Below are 16926 nucleotides of genomic sequence, written 5' to 3'. Positions count from 1 at the left end.
TTCTAATAAAGTGGCCACAGTGAGTGGAGCACAATGTTGGTAGGTAGGTGTTTCTAATAAAGTGGCCACAGTGAGTGGAAGCACAAGGTTGGTAGGTAGGTGTTTCCAATAAAGTGGCCACAGTGAGTGGAAGCACAAGGTTGGTAGGTAGGTGTTTCCAATAAAGTGGCCACAGTGAGTGGAGCACAATGTTGGTAGGTAGGTGTTTCTAATAAAGTGGCCACAGTGAGTGGAAGCACAAGATATGTGTTTGTAATTAAGTGGCTGTTTCTCTAAATATGTGAATGTTGTTGATCTGCTTCCTCTCGTTTCTTCTGGTTTCCTGCTGAACTTTGAGAAAGACAACAAAGCGAGGAGATGAGGAGACAGGAGAGAGGTTTGGGACACAGCCAGCGCTATTATTAGCTCTCTGATGATGTGTTCAGATCAGCCAAATGTTCAGGCCTCTTCTGATTCTTCTGATTCAGACTTCCATCACACAACAACAGAGTCATGAAATTATAACTGATAACAGCATGCAGTTATGAAAGTGTTATATGCTGAGTTGTTGCTCTCACAATATGGATTACAAACAATAATGATAAATCTATACTTATTTAGAGGTGCTAAACAATAGCTGCTGCTTTTCCTTCAGGCTGTGAGGCTCCAGCTCATCCCAAACCACCCTAAATCATCAATCTTAATTCATCAGGTTTAGATCAGGTGATTAATGTGGAGGACAAACACTTTTTTTACTGTTTACTATTCCATAGGTGTTTCCTTATTAATTAGAATATTATGTAAGACCAATTGGTACTTTGGGCAGTGTGGGCAGTGTGCCAAGTCCTGCTGGAAAATGAAATGCACATCTCCATAAAAGTTGTCAGCAGAGGGAAGAATGAAGTGCTGTAAGTTTTTTATGGGAAAACAAAACTGCACTGACTTTAGACTTGATATAATAAAACACAGTGGATCAACACCAGCAGATGACATGTCTCTCCAAACCTGAGAGATTACTGATGATCAGTGATGGTTTGGAGAGACATGTCATCTGCTGGTGTTGATCCACTGTGTTTTATTATCAAGTCTAAAGTCAGTGCAGTTTTGTTTTCCCACAAAATCTTACAGCTCTTCATGCTTCCCTCTGCTGACAACTTTTATGGAGATGTGGATTTCATTTTCCAGCAGGACTTGGCACACTGCCCACACTTTTCTAAAACAGTGATTTTTGGGTTTTCATTGGCTGTATTGGCATAATCATCAACAATAAAGGAAATAAACGCTTAAATTAGATCACTCTGTGTTTAATACATTTATATAGTATATGAGTTTCACATTTACAACTGAAATACTAAAATAAAGTAACTTTTCAATTATATTTTATTTTTGAGATACTACTATATGCATATATCATTATATAATAACATTATGACTCAAATGCATAAATGTGTACTTGTATATAGCAAGTAAGCAGTTAAGGCATATAAAATAAAACATTCTTGTAGTTTGATACTTTACTAACATTAGAAAAACCCGTTCTATATAGATTCAAACATCCAAAAAAGAATTCTCTGTTGATCTAAAGTCCAATATGATTTGTCCAAAATGATACAGAACACTTTTTTCTGTAGTGTACTAAAAGCAGACATCAATAAACAAGAATACTAAAAGAATAATATAAAACATTTAAAAACATGTGATTTTGGTGTATTTCAGCTTTTATTTATTTTTTTAAATTTAATTTATTTTGTGATATGCGCAGCTATATCTTGACTAGTTTTTGTACTATGTTTCCTGTCTTATTTATCTATTATTCATGTGCTTAGCCTAATTAATACTATTTATATTTCTCTTATTTGATAACAAAAAGATAATCTGTTTAATTTTTAATTCTCTGTTTAAAATGTGAACAAAGAAACCTCAAGGGGTGGCTTTATTAAGCTTTACACATAAGTTTAAAAGCAAAAAGACTCTAAAGCTGGTGAGTGAGGCTGGTCTGTACAGTCAGGGGGTAAAACCTGGGGGAATACTGAGGTCTCTATCCTGTGGGTCAGTAGATACAGGTCGGGGCAGGTTGTCTCCGAGGTAGCCGGTCAGCTTGGGGGTCCAGAGGAGACCCAAGAAAAGAGAGAAAGTACATTCATATAGAGAGAAAGTCTTGGTTAGACTTGCTCACACTCTTGCGTCTGGCTGGGGGTGTCTGCAGCCACACCGCTGTGCTGGGTGAGTGTGAGCAGGTGGCCTGATGAGTGGCTGGCAGCCATGGTTCTTCTGTGGCTTCTTCTCCCTGTAGCCAGCGCTGGATTTGGCTCTCCATAACAGCAGTGCTCAAGTAGCGGCTGTCCTGTTCAGCCCTGAGGACGTGGGATAAGTATTGTGTCTTAGCTAAGATTTTTAGTTAGTAGAACGTCTTCTGAATGTTACAGTCAACTCACTTAATACGTGTAGGTTTTCTGGGTGTTCTTAAAGAACATATTATTATGTTTTACTTTTTAGTTTTGTAACTTTTTCTTACAACGTTTCCATAATGTTAGTGCTTTCCTGGTGAAAAAAAAATCTATTTAATTGTACTTAAAACATATTGAGAAATGTCTAAGTATGCTGAAAACAGATTTATATACTAACCTAAAATATATTAAAAGTACATTAATAATAACTTTGATCATACTTTTTAAAAAGTGCAATATAGTGTATTTTAAATAAATAGGTACTGTGAAGTACACTTTTAGTTAAATGTAATTTTTAGCAAAGCGTGTTAAAAACAACTGTTACAGTATTTCACTGTTCATTTCAAGTATAGTGTTACTTTTTAGAAAGTTAATTCAATTACTACATTTATAAAATTAAAAGTAAATTTGTAGCAAGCTAAAAATTGTAGTACAGTATATTAAAATATATTTTATACCCAACGAAGTATACTAGAAGTGTGCTACTAATGTAAATATATTTAACATCAATTCTTAGTGCACAGCATGGATACATGTGCACACAATCGCATAAAGAACTGTCCTATTCTGAGAAAGTACAGTACAGTTGTAAATTCAGAAAATCTACTAATTTAGGAACTGTTATAGGCAGAACTGATTAAGTTTCATAATAATTGCACACAGCGAAAGCATAAGCACAAAGTTAAAATTCAGTGTTTTATCTGAATAAATACAAATTAGCATAGACCATTGTCACAAAATCAAAGCTTTTGAGGGATGTTGGTGTTTTTTATCAGGTTTATATGTGGGCAGTGGAAATATAACAATTAGAACCCGTGAACAAAAAATGATTGAAATGTTGCATTGTGTTATTCAGATCATCTTGTCTTGTCAATCTTACTCACAAGATAACACCTCACAACTTATACAGTTGTGTATTCTGCATTCCTAAGCTCTCCTGAGGTAACAGTTTGCATCCAGTAACATATTGCTGTCCCATGACTTTTGGCATGTCATACATTCATAAAGAGGCTGTGTTTGGAGCTTTATTCTGTTTTAGTACTATTTTGAGACATACTGCATAAAAATAATATAAAATATGAGCTAAACAGTGTGTTTTACTCTGATATGGGTCCTTCATATGGTAAAACTGATTACAAAGCGCATAAACACAGGCTGTTGAATTCATACAAGAAACCGCATGCGTTTAAAGGAAGCGAGGGACATCCAGGCGTTTAATAAACGAGTGCATAACCTGAATTATTGAATAGATAACACAGTATTCATTACATTACATTACATTACATTTGGCAGACGCTTTTGTCCAAAGCGACTTACAATAGTCAAGTACAATGTAAAATAAGTTTAAAGGTAAAAACAACTTTGGATAGGGATAAAAGGAGGTCAAAGGGGAATAATAGGATAGAGGAGTGAAGGAGGTGAAGAAGGAAATGGGGTTAGAAGTAGTTAGTGTGTTAGAGGTGTTAAGAGAGTAAGTGCTCTTTAAAGAGCTCTGTCTTCAGGAGTTTATTAAAGATAGTGAGAGATTCTCCTGATCTGGTAGTAGAAGGTAGTTAGTTAGAGGTGTTAAGAGAGTAAGTGCTCTTTAAAGAGCTCTGTCTTCAGGAGTTTATTAAAGATAGTGAGAGATTCTCCTGATCTGGTAGTGGAAGGTAGTTTGTTAGAGGTGTTAGGAGAGTAAGTGCTCTTTAAAGAGCTCTGTCTTCAGGAGTTTCTTAAAGATAGCGAGAGATTCTCCTGATCTGGTAGTGGAAGGTAGTTTGTTCCACCATTGGGGAACTCTGTATGAGAACAGTCTGGATTGCTTTGTGTGAATGTTTGGCAAAGCGAGGCGACGTTCATTGGAGAATGCCAGCTTCCATATGGGTACACACAGTCCCACACAGTGTTCAGCCATGCGTGTAAAAGCATCCACGTGAGCTAATGTGTCCTACAGATATGAACATATGTAGCGGATCCATCACTCATGCACACACACACACACACACACACACACACATAAACACACACATTTCCTGGGGCGAAACATTATAGTATGCACACACAGCAACACTGTAAAATCATTAAATTAGGCCTACAACAGAACAAACACTACAAAACACTACTGTATATAGTCTATGTGGTTTCTCCTTCAAACTCACTGGCCACTTTATTAGAAACACCTTCTTTGTACATCTTTTAATTGGCCACTTTATTAGAAACACCTGTACCTACTGGCCACTTTATTAGAAACACCTAAACGCACTGGCCACTTTATTAGAAACACCTATACCTTCCAATCTTGTGCTTCCACTCACTGGCCACTTTATTAGAAACACCTACCTACTAACCTTGTGCTCCCACTCACTGTGGCCACTTTATTAGAAACACCTACCAACCAGACTTGTGCTTCCACTCACTGGCCACTTTATTAGAAACACCTATCAACCTTGTGCTGCCACTCACTGGCCACTTTATTAGAAACACCTATATATACTGACCACTTTATTAGAAACACGTACCAATGTTGTGCTTCCACTCACTGGCCACTTTATTAGAAACACCTACACTCATAGGTGTCTTATATATACTGGCCACTCAGTGGTGCAGGTAAAGCAGGATGTATCAGTGAGTCAGTATTCACAGTGAATAGAACAGAGACTAAACAATAACCTATTATTTAACAATGCACCTCACAGCACAAAATCAACCAACCACTTATAATTATTATTAATCCTCTCTTTGTTTATATAGTTAATGCTGTTAAGCAGAGGCAGTAAAAGCACACACTGTACCAATAATTCTGTAAAGAGCCGGATTACAGACACCCGTCACTCAGCCTGCCACCCGGCTACGCCAAATAATACAGGATTAGGAGCTGCGGACACTGACATTCTGGATGTTATTGCTGCACAGCTGATGATAGCAGAGCATTTGGCACTGATATATGTGTGTGTAAGTGTGGTGTGTGTGTGTTGGGTGAAGCTTTAATCTTGTTGCTGGCAGGCTGTGTCTGTGTGTGTGTGTGTGTGTGTGTTGTAGGCAGCAGAAGGCTGGTCAGTCTGAGCAGATGCCTGGCATTTCCTCGGCTGTTAAGGTTCCTCCTCCATTAACACACTTTCATTCAGGCCCGCCAGAACCAGAGTCCAACTCCAACAATCACACACACACACACACACACACACACTGCCCAGACAGTTTATCAGAAGCTGTCAAATAATCTGTCGTAGCATTCCTTTCCAAATAAATTGTGTTTCTAATAAAGTGGTCACAGTTAGTGGAAGCACAAGGTTGGTAGGTAGGTGTTTCTAATAAAGTGGCCACAGTGAGTGGAAGCACAAGGTTGGTAGGTAGGTGTTTCTAGTAAAGTGGCCAGTGAGAGAAAGAACAAGACGAGGTAGTTTCCATGCTGGAAGTTGATTTGGTAGGAAGTTAATCATTTGTTAAATCCTCACTCATTTTTCTATCGTTCCATCAGAAATGTATGCGGTTTAATCCGGACGCCACGGTTTGGGTGGCCAAGCAGAGGATCCTGTGCACACTGAGCCAGAGCCTGAAGGACGTCCTGAACTACGGACTCTTCCAGCCCGCCAGTAACGGCCGCGATGGGAAGTTTCTGGATGAGGAAAGACTCCTGCGGGAATATCCACAGTCTATTAGTAAAGGAGTCCCATCACTGGAGGTGAGCAGCGGCCTGTTTGTTTCTGTAGAGCTAAGGGGCTACTGTAACAATTTACATACAGTATAAAGTAGAAAGATATTAAAGCTTATATCCCACCAGTTAACACTGTGGAATCTCAACATTCCATTTAATTGGGATATCTCAGTTGGGAATAATGCAATAGCCGAGTTAACAGTGTTCCAATTAAACATTCAGACTAGTTTATACATTTTTTTAATTATTCCAAAAAACATTTACCAAGATTTATTGAGTTTACTACAACTGTTTAGACCAGAGGTCGGCAATAGGCGGCCCACGGGCCAGATGTGGCAATCAAGCATGAAACCTCTGGCTTGTGAGGTTATTTGAACTTTAATGAAAAAAATAATAATAATAAAATGCTTCTCTGGCGAAATTTTGTTTACATTCCTACCCCGTCCCTCTGTCACGCTCGGCATGACTTTAGATTTCTGCCCATTCTCGTTTTTCCACCCATTGTTGGGCTCCCTATAATTGGGTTCAACAACCCTCTGGGCTGGAGAGCTACTAGTCTGTAGCACTCCATCCCATTACACTTAATTTTCCAAAACAGATTTTTTTTTTTTGTGGCCCGCCACTTTGAAAAATATCTGGCCTCCAGCCAAACTTAAATGCCAACCCCTAGGTTTAGATAGTAATTTACTTCGAAATCTTTTCTTCTTTAGAACTATTAGCATTGTCCCAGCGCTTCACTGTTAGCACTAGATATCAGTGGATAACAGAGTATTATACAGTTTTTTTTGCACAAACAAACACATGAAAACATGTCTACAGATAGAAATTGCCAGACAGTGCCATGTGTAAAAATGATTTACAGTGAAAAACAGAGGTGGAAATAACCTGTGTGATGCTACTGATTTTACTACTGTTGATGTTTAAATGGAAATAGAATGTATAAATCTGTGCATACCATTACCTGTTTTATTTTTTTTTTTTTTTGGAAGGAGAATAAATAATAACTTGTTGATATTTATTGTGTTTTTGTTACAGTTTCGGTACAAAAGCAGAGTCTACAAGCAGCCCAATGTGGATGAAAAGCAGATTGCCAAATTACACACAAAGGTGGGTCTGCAAAGAAAAGGAAAACGTATAGGAAAAATGATTTTGCTAAAATATGTTGATCTTTTATGTCTCTGGAGATGCATTGGGATTCTCGCTTAGGTTTCATTTAAAGATCAACTTTGTCACAGATGTTATTAATACTAAAATTGCTCATAAAATGAGATCCCATATTTGTCACACTATAAGGCACCAGATTTGAATGTGCATTATAAATAAGCGTCTATTTTCTAGTCTTTTTTCATACATACGGTTTATATAGATTATATAGTGCATTATGCGACACTAGTAAGGAACATGGGTGTCGCCATGTTTCATTCAGTTCAGCAGGTCTCATGTATGGTTGGGCCTGAAAAGCTACGCTAAGTAAATAAAACTGTAATTCTTAAAAAAAAAAATTAATAATAAATATTTTTAAGTCAAATGAGTGCTGGATGTTAGAGACATGTGAGATTACTGAGCTCTTTATCTCAGGAGACACATTTAAGCAGCAAGAGATTGGTGTTAAGGTCTTCTTTGTCTTTCCATCTGATCTTTTTGTTGTCTAGGATAAACTACAGAGATAATTAGATCTTCTTTTTGATTTGTCTTTCCTGTCAGATGCTGCGATATTGTGTAATAATCATGAGATTTATCTATGGTCTGCTAACAGGAGAGAGAAAGCAATGAACATCTAATTAAGAGAATTAGTTCATGCCTTTTGCTCATTTTGAGCCGTGCAAGGTGTACTTTTCCTGTCGTTTTGATAGCAAAGACATACTGTCACGCCCTAAATCAAGTGGCACGGTTGACGGCTCGCTTCTAGATAGCAAAAAATAGGGCCCACTGAGAGAGAAAGACTTGTGCACACCCACACATACACACAGGCACACACACCCAATCATACTTTCTCATTAAATCATTTTGTTTGTTTATTGATTTTTTATTAGTAGGTTTCATTGCACTCTAAATTGTTTATTGAAAGACATCTCTTTGTTTATGTTTTATGTAGCTTATTATCTTTGTGTGTATTTTGTGTGTGTGTGTGTGTCTGCCTGTCCTTCTGCCCTTGCTTGCAGTAATGATCAGATTATACACAGGCACTAAAATTGTTATTAGGACTGACATGGAATAGAGTTGAAATTGTGTGTGTGTTTGTGTGTGTGTGTGTGTGTTTTCACAATTACAGCAGTAAAGACAAGCAAGATGTAGCTGCACACTCCTGTGTAAGACCTGTAGTACAGATCAGCCTTATCACTTGCCATTCCTTTTGCTCTCTGACTTTGGCAGATCGCTGTTTAATTGTCGCAAAGTTTCTGCGCATTTAAAGGAACGGCAATATTATTTTAATTAGTATTCTAAAATACATTTGTTGATGTAAAAGTTGGGTTTGTGCACTGCTGCATGCGCTTGTATGTGTGTACTTGTTTTGCCAAGACAGCAATGAACGTGTGACTGTTAAAACCTAGACATCTGTCCTGGTTGTAATCAGTCAGTGGTGCACCTGTTTTTTCCTTTGCCAAGATAGCAATACACAGTGCAATTTACATGAATACACCTCATTTTCAGACCACCTCAGACAACATCAGTGTAGATATATTCACAAACACCGTTGCTATTTTAATCATGCAGGTGTAAGGCATGAAAATATATTGTTGGTCGGGTGTAAGATAGCAATGAGCATTGCAATGTGCATTTCACATTTAAGATAGGGCCCTTGATCTGTTTTTTTAAGTAACTGTCTCTGCTACTTTAGCTATATATCTACTAGATATTGGATAATCGCTGACAGAATTTGATTGCATTCAACAAGAAGAGCATTAGTGAGATCACCACACCAACTCATCCCCACACCAACTTATTCCAGAAGTACTGGATGGAACTCATCATTCCAGAGAACACAGCTCCATTGCTTCTCTATTTTTCTGCCATTTTTCTCCCCAATTTAGCTAGGCTGATTGTCCAACCCATTCAACTGCTAGTCAGCTGTAAATCCTCCATCACTAGTGATGCCACAACACAATGAGGTAAAGACCAACACATGCCTCCTCCGATACATGTGAAGTCAGACTCCGCCTCTTTTTGAATTGCTGCTGATGCAGCATTGTCGAGTAGCATCACAGCGCACTCGGAGGAAAGTGCAGCGACTCGGTTTTGATGCATCAGCTCACAGACGCAGCCTTGTGCTGATCGACATCACCCTAGGAGTGATGAGGGGAAAGAGCACCATCTACCCACCCAGAGAGAGCAGGGTCAATTGTGCTCTCTCAGGGCTCCGGCAGCTGTTGGCAAGATGTATGACCAGGATTCGAACCAGCGATCTAAAGCACTGCCACTATGATCAGGAGATCGCTGGTTCGCTGGACCACTCGGTGCACCACAATTAAACTTAGAAAAGGGAATCCGGAAGCGGAAGTGTTTGGTCCAGGAGTGTATGCAGACAAGAGTGTGTGTTCTGTCTCAGGCTGTTTGCCCAGTGGGTCATTAGGGTGTTGGGTCATCGGGGTTGTGTGAGCAGCAGGGTTTAGATTGCTGTGTAAATTATTGAGGAGGTGACTTTTTCTCTTTAACTCACTTTATCTCCACACACTCTCCACACACACACACTCCACACACACACTCCACACACACATCCGGCAGTGTCTGATCTCCCTCTCTCTTTAACTTCTCAGCTCTTTTATGGGAAACATCCAGCTGAATTTAAAATGCCTTTCCTGTGGAGTCCGTAGCAGAGGTGTGGACTCCTGGAGACTCTCTCTCACTAAATATAAAAAACTTTTTTTAAAACAACCAAAACTTTAAAACCACCTTCCTAGTGTTACATTTATACAGCCCTGGTAAAAATAAGAGAGCACTTAAAAATGATGAGTTTCTTTCATTTGACCAAATTAAAAACCTCTAGAATATAATCAAGAGGAAGAAGGGTGATCACAAACCATCAAACCAAACTGAACTGCTTAAATATTTGCACCAGGAGTATAAGGCATAAAGTTATCCAAAAGCAGTGTGTAAGACTGGTGGAGGAGAACATGATGCCAAGATGCATGAAAACTGTGATTAAAAACCAGGGTTATTCCACTAAATATCGATTTCTGAACTCTTTATGAAAACTTTATGAATACGAACTTGTTTTCTTTGCATTATTTGAGGCCGGAAAGCTCTTCATCTTTTTTGTTATTTCAAAATGTATGCAAATATATATATATATATATATATATATATATAGAGAGAGAGAGAGAGAGAGAGAGAGAGAGAGAGCCCCCCCCCCAAAACTCATTTTTCAAAATGACTATAATGTTATATTAAAGTGTTAATGTTGATAATATAATTTGGGGTGCACTAGGCTGTTCCCTGTTTCAGCTGCATATATGCTGATTGTAAATTAATGTATTTTAGTAGAATGTAACTGGAGTTTGTCTCTTGAGTCTCTGCACGGATCATCTTCATACTAGGCTACATATGTCTGCTATGTTCTTGCTGGAGTGTGTGTGGGGGGGGGGGGGTGTGCAGGTTTGATGGATCACAGTTTAAACCAATAGGGAGTCGGAATGATATATGTTTATAGTTCTCTACATCCAATCACAATCAGATTCTCTCTATCTGGATGGAGAGATTTATCTGGATAGGGGTTTTATCAAATGACGAGAAGCCGGAATTAAAACAAGCTGAAATGAAATAGGAGTAAAGAGGCTGTTTTTAAAATGTAAGGAGTAGAAAGTTCAGATAATTGTGTGAAAAGATAAGAAGTAAAAGTAAAAAGTTGTCTGAAAATAATAATTACTCCAGTAAAGTATAGATAACCAACATTTCTACTTAAGTAAGATAAGTAACTATTTGTACTTCCATTACTTCACACCTATAAAGAGTATTGCAGTTGTAATGAACGGGTTGAGGCAAGACTCCTGAAGGTTTTTGGTTTGTTTTTGTTTTTTTTGAGAAGGTGATCTTAAAATATCTATTGATTTATTGATTAACTGACTGATCTATGTGTCTGCAGATGTATGAACTGTTTGCCCACTGGTCTGTGGTCACTATGGTGATACTTCCACACCTCTTTTCTCTCTCTCACACACTCTTCTGACCTTCATCTGTTTCTTCTCCTCTTCCTCACTCCTCTTTTGTGCTCGTGTTCAGGGAGCTGCTCTGTTACCTATTTATAACTGTCCTGAAAACACACAGAAACCGTCCATCTCTCACTGCAGTTACACTCATGTTCTACATGTCTCTTTCTCTCTCTCTCTTCCCCTCTCTCCCTCTGTATCTTCTCTTTCTCTTTCATTTTTTTTTTCAAATTCAAATAGCTTTATTTGCTTGAATTGCAAATAACAACTGTTGCCAGAGCAAAAAATTCAACAAATACAAAAATAATCATCAAATTGTGACAAAAGGTGAAGGATAATAAATACAGTACAACATGTGAAAAAGAGTAATAAATTACTGTACATATAGTTTATGTAATAATGTATATAGTTATATAAGCAGGGTGGGTCTCTGGTTTCTCACCACCCTATTTCTCTCTCTCTCCCTCTCCCTCTCTTGCTCTTTCTCTCTCTTTCTCCTAATCTCTCTTTCTCTCAATCTCTCAATCCCTGTCTCTCTCTCTCTCTTTCTCTCTCTCTCTCTCTCTATTGTTTTGTCGGATGATGGTTTGATGTTTTCTTTTAACAATGTGATTTTTAACACTCTCTCTCTTTCTTTCTTTCTTGCTCTCTCTTCTCTTTCTCTCTCTCTCTCTCCCCCTGTCTTTCTCTCTCTCCCTCTCTCTCTCTTGCTCTTTCTCTTTCTTTCTCCCAATCTCTCTTTCTCTCTCTCTCTCTCTCTCTCACACACACATACACAGTTTTTTAATTTTGCTATAGACAGAAGTTTTTTCTCTCTGTATTGTTTTGTCGGATGATGGTTTGATGTTTTCTTTTAACAATGTGATTTTTAACACTCTCTCTTTCTTTCTTGCTCTCTCTCTCTCTCTCTCTCTCTCTCTCTCTCCCTCCCTCATGCTCTCTCTCTCTCTCTCTCTCTCTCTCTCTTTTTCTTTCTTTATTTTGCTATCTCTCTCACTCTTTCTTCATTAGGCCAATTTGAGGAAGTTCATGGATTACATCCAAAATCAGCAGGTAGAGAAGGTCTCCAAAATGTTGGACCGAGGGCTGGACCCCAACTACCAAGATCCAGACACGGGAGGTATGGTGGAAAACACACACACACACACACACACAATGCAGGACAAAAGTTTTAGAACACCCCTATTTTTCCCCTTTATTTTGGCATTTAAAGGTCTCATTCCAATTGTTTTTTCATTCATTTTAAAATGTGTAGTTTTGGTCTCTAGTATGAATAAATGCCATGTGAGCTGTTTTTTTTTTGTGAAAAAAAAGTACTCAGGTGTTTCTGTAAAGCCCTGCCTTAGATAACTGAATTAGAGGTCTCCAAAGAAAGATCATGAATATTCACACATGCAAATATATCCCCTCTGATTGGCTAACAGCAGTGTAGCAGAGAGTCTTCCCCAACAGTCAATATTACAGCTCTAAAACTCAAAGGACAGATTGTTTTCAGAGATTCAGCCTTAGTTACAAAGATAAAGCACTGAGTGCTAGGTAGAGTTATACCTTAAACTGAGAAATGTTATCAATGCCGCAATGTGGACAGAGACTGCCCGCCACGACCCTGGTTTTGGTGATTCGGTGCTTGGGCAGTTTCACCACGTCAAAGACCCAGAGTTCGCTCTGTATCATAAAATTTGTCTAATTGTGCTGCTTTGTCAAACCGTGCTTCCCTAGTGTATATTTAAGGCCTTTGTAAAACACGTAATCAACCGGAGATCCGATTTAAACCTACAGTTACTTACACAAGATAGCTAACATTAACTAGCTCTGTAAACAGAAGCTGTTAGCTCCTCTTTAGATATAGCTTCTAATGTTGTAGCCTGGGTTCAGAGTTGCCTGTGGGCGGTCCTAAGCTGAGGTGGGCGAGGTCATGTAGTCACTGGTTCACGTAGACTTCAGAGCTTTTCCTGATCAACTCGTATTTCTGAGGATTTTCTTTTACTAGCTACTGCCGTCAGTGGAGGCTGAGAAACAGTTTCATATGCAGCATCATATATAACTCAGAGAGACCTATAGTATTTCACAAAGAACAAAAAAAAGTGGATTTTAGCAGAAGGAGACCTTTAGGCTCTTTAGTTCCTGTCAATAACCGGAATAATCTGAAATGGTACAAAATCCAGTGTAAAAAATTGTAGATTAATAATAAATACATGGAAACAATTAAGGGACACATATGAAATGACGTAGTAAACAGTAAAAGTGTTTGTCCTCCACATTAATCCCCTGATCTAAATCTGATGAACTGAGATGGAGATTTGAGGTGATTTAATTGGGATGAGCTGGAGCTTCACAGCGTGAAGGAAAAGTAGCAACTATTGTTCAGCACCTCCAGGAACTCCTTCCTTTAAGACACTGAGAAAACTATTCCAGGTGACTCTTCCTCATGAAGACACTGAGATTAAAATCTCACCAAGAATGCGAAGATCTGTCCTCGAAGATAAATGTAGCTACTTAGAAGAACCTAAAGTATAAAACATATTCTGGTTTGTTTAATACTTTTTCCTGTATAGATTTAATATAGTCTTCAATATTAAATTCACAATGTAAAAATAATAAAAAGAAAGAAAGCACATTGAATGAGAAGTGGTGTGTCCAAACTTTTGACTGCTACTGTGTATATAATATAAGGTAGATATTGGGCTGTTTGTAAGCCATCAATGATACTTTTTCTTAGCTAAACCTGGTTTATGGTTCTTCTGGCTGTTAGGATTTAGTTTCTTTCATCAATCACAGACAAGCTCTATTTCAGCCCCGTCTGCCCTTTAACACAGTCGATCACATTGATTTCTCTACAGTACAGCAGCTACAGTATTGGAGCTTTATAGAAAGTGTGTGTGTGTGTGTGTGTGGCAAGATAATATATAATGTTAGAATGGTGTTAGAGAGGGCTTTAATATCGACAGGTTCTCCTGTTCCATGTAATGCTGTGTAAATGAACTCATTAGCTGATTAGCCAGAGCCAGGGCTGCTAATGGGCTCATTTATACAGCTGTAAGTAAATATATACATAATAATCTCTACTACTCATCATTAAACACTGTAGCCAGCTTGAATTCTATGTAGGCAACATGCAGACTGTATTGTACAGCTGTAGCAATATATTCCTGCTTAATAGTTAATAAAAGTTCATTGTTAAAATATAAAATATTATTTATACGTATTAATACATTTTGTCATGATATGTGTACCAAGTATTTTGAAAGTATCCTCAAGTGCAGTTTCAAACACTGTACCACCTTATTTACAGTATTTAATACTTAAACAAAAATACACAAGAGGGAGTGCTATAACATGTATTATACCACAGTTAGTTCCGACCATGTGTCAATGTGATTGGCTAAGAGGCGTTTTATGAGTGACATTATCAGCGGGTAATGCACTGTAACCGAAGAGCTCCATGTATTACTCACATATATAGGTAACCTAGCAATGATGCAGCGCTTACAAGCCAAATACAAACCATTATACACCACTGAGAGGCTCTAGGTCCCATAGACACAGTGCAGAAATGCCATGTCTCCAATAGGTGGCGCAGACAAAGACGCGGATTATAGTCCAGCGCTCGTTAGACTGAAAAAAATGTTTGTTTGTTTTTTTAAGAATTTAAGTTTTGTTTATTTCGGCACCCCCCAGCGGCGAGACCTGCAGAATTACAAGAGTTCAGCTTTATATATCCCATATTAACTGGAAATTATAAACAATTAAGCTTTTATTTTAATAATAACAACTTTTAACCTGATATTGGAGGCTGATAATGTGTGTAATAATATGTGTTTTAATTTTTGAATCGCTGGGGTTATTTATTTATTTGCGGGATCGTGTCTTTGTCTGCACCACCTATTGGAGACATGGCATTTCTACATTTACTGTGTCTTTGGGATACAGCGGCTCCCAGGGTTGTTTAATGACAGCGCATTTGGTTTGTATTTGGCTTGTAAGCGCTGCATCGCTGCTAGGTTACTTGTATGAGGTGGAGTAATACACGGAGAGCTTCGGTTAAAGTGCATTACCGGCTGATAACAGCACTCATAAACCGCCTCCCAGCCAATCACATCGCAGGGTTGGAATTAACAGTGGTATAATTAGCATTATATATTGAACTGAAAGCTCTGTATCATGATATGTATCGTATTACCAAGTTCTTGCCAATACACAGCCCCAAAATAAACACACTATTTTTTTTTTAAAACAGCTAATTGTTTCTAAAAGGTGAAAAATCTGCCCTGCAGTTTAATCCTGAGAGTGCTAACGGCATCCGCACTCACTCAGCTCACTCCATTCATTCTTGTTGACACACACACACTCTCACTCTCTCAATTTCCGGAGTTAAGAGCTGTGGAGTGTGTGATTTACCTGTTCATTCATTACAGAGTAAATGGCAGAGCGGCGTTCTGAGGATGTTCTTCAGCTAACAGCTCTGTAATAACAGGTTATTTACAGAGTGAGGGATATTCTCCATATTCAGAGATAATTGTCTGTCTCTGCCCACTCACAGCTCAGCCAGTTAGCTGAAATCAATATAATCTGACAGAAACAAATGAAAGTGCCGTCTGACAACAGACGAGTGGATAAAACGCTCTTAAACCGTCCCAGCGGAGAACGAGAGCGAGTGCCACTGAGAAACACAGACTTTACAGAGTTCTGTAAACATAGCATGTGCTATTGTTTTTCCTTTAATCCTCCTGATGTACATTAATTGTTGCTGATACATACATCTAATTACATGTCAAAACCTTATATTTCTAAATAGACAGGATGAGAAAATATTTTTTTCCCCAAATAATTGTGGAGCATTTCTATTGGCCCATTTATCACACAAAATTGACACAATGCTAAAAAGCTAAATAACTCTCAGGTTAACATAAAACATAGCTCTGGAAAAAAATAAAATACCACTTCAGTTTCTGAATCACTTCCTCTAATTTGACTATTTATAGGTTTATGTTTTTAGTAAAATGAACATTATTGTTTTATTCTATAAACTACAGACAACATTTCTCCCAAATTACAAATAAAAATATTGACATTTAGAGCATTTATTTGCAGAAAATGAGAAATGTCTAAAATAACAAAAAAAGATCCAGAGCTTTCAGACATCAAATAATGCAAAGAAAACAAGTTCATATTCATAGTTCATATTCAAGTTTTAAGAGTTCAGAAATCAATATTTGATCACAGTTTTCATGCATCTTTGCATGTTCTTACACACTGCTTTTGGATAACTTTATGCCTTTACTCCTGGTGCAAAAATTCAAGCAGTTCAGTTTGGTTTGATGGTTGTGATCGTCCATCTTCCTCTTGATTATATTCCAAAGGTTTTTAATTTGGTAAAATCGAAGAAACTCTTAATTTTTAAGTGATCTCTTAATACAAGACAAAACAACTCTGTGATGATGTTGCACAAAAGTCCCTCTATAATACATGTAAAATAAATAGTGGAGTTTTTACATAAATGTACACTACCGTTCAAAAGTTTGGGGTCTCTCAAACAATTTTGTGTTTTCCATGAAAAGTCACACTTATTCACCACCATACGTTGTGAAATGAATAGAAAATAGAGTCAAGACATTGACAAGGTTAGAAATAATGATTTGTATTTGAAATAACATTGTTTTTACATCAAACTTTGCTTTCATCAAAGAATCCTCCATTTGCAGCAATTACAGCATTGCACACC

General features: G+C 37.8%; 1 protein-coding gene across 1 annotated transcript in view; it reads left to right on the top strand.

Moving 5' to 3' along the window:
- Positions 1-16926, top strand: part of LOC103033205 (SH3 and multiple ankyrin repeat domains protein 2) — a 230313-nt gene that overhangs the window by 75429 nt on the left and 137958 nt on the right. Inside the window, exons 3-5 of the mRNA XM_049483310.1 lie at positions 5884-6087; positions 7096-7167; positions 12216-12324. Of these exons, the coding sequence (XP_049339267.1) occupies positions 5884-6087; positions 7096-7167; positions 12216-12324 (385 nt within the window). The remainder of the gene's footprint in view (positions 1-5883; positions 6088-7095; positions 7168-12215; positions 12325-16926) is intronic.

This window comes from Astyanax mexicanus, chromosome 9 (genome assembly GCF_023375975.1).
Source record: "Astyanax mexicanus isolate ESR-SI-001 chromosome 9, AstMex3_surface, whole genome shotgun sequence".
In the NCBI taxonomy this organism is placed as follows: Eukaryota; Metazoa; Chordata; class Actinopteri; order Characiformes; family Acestrorhamphidae; genus Astyanax; species Astyanax mexicanus.
The sequence above is the reverse complement of the archived record's forward strand: the minus strand, read 5'-3'. Positions and strand labels throughout refer to the sequence as shown.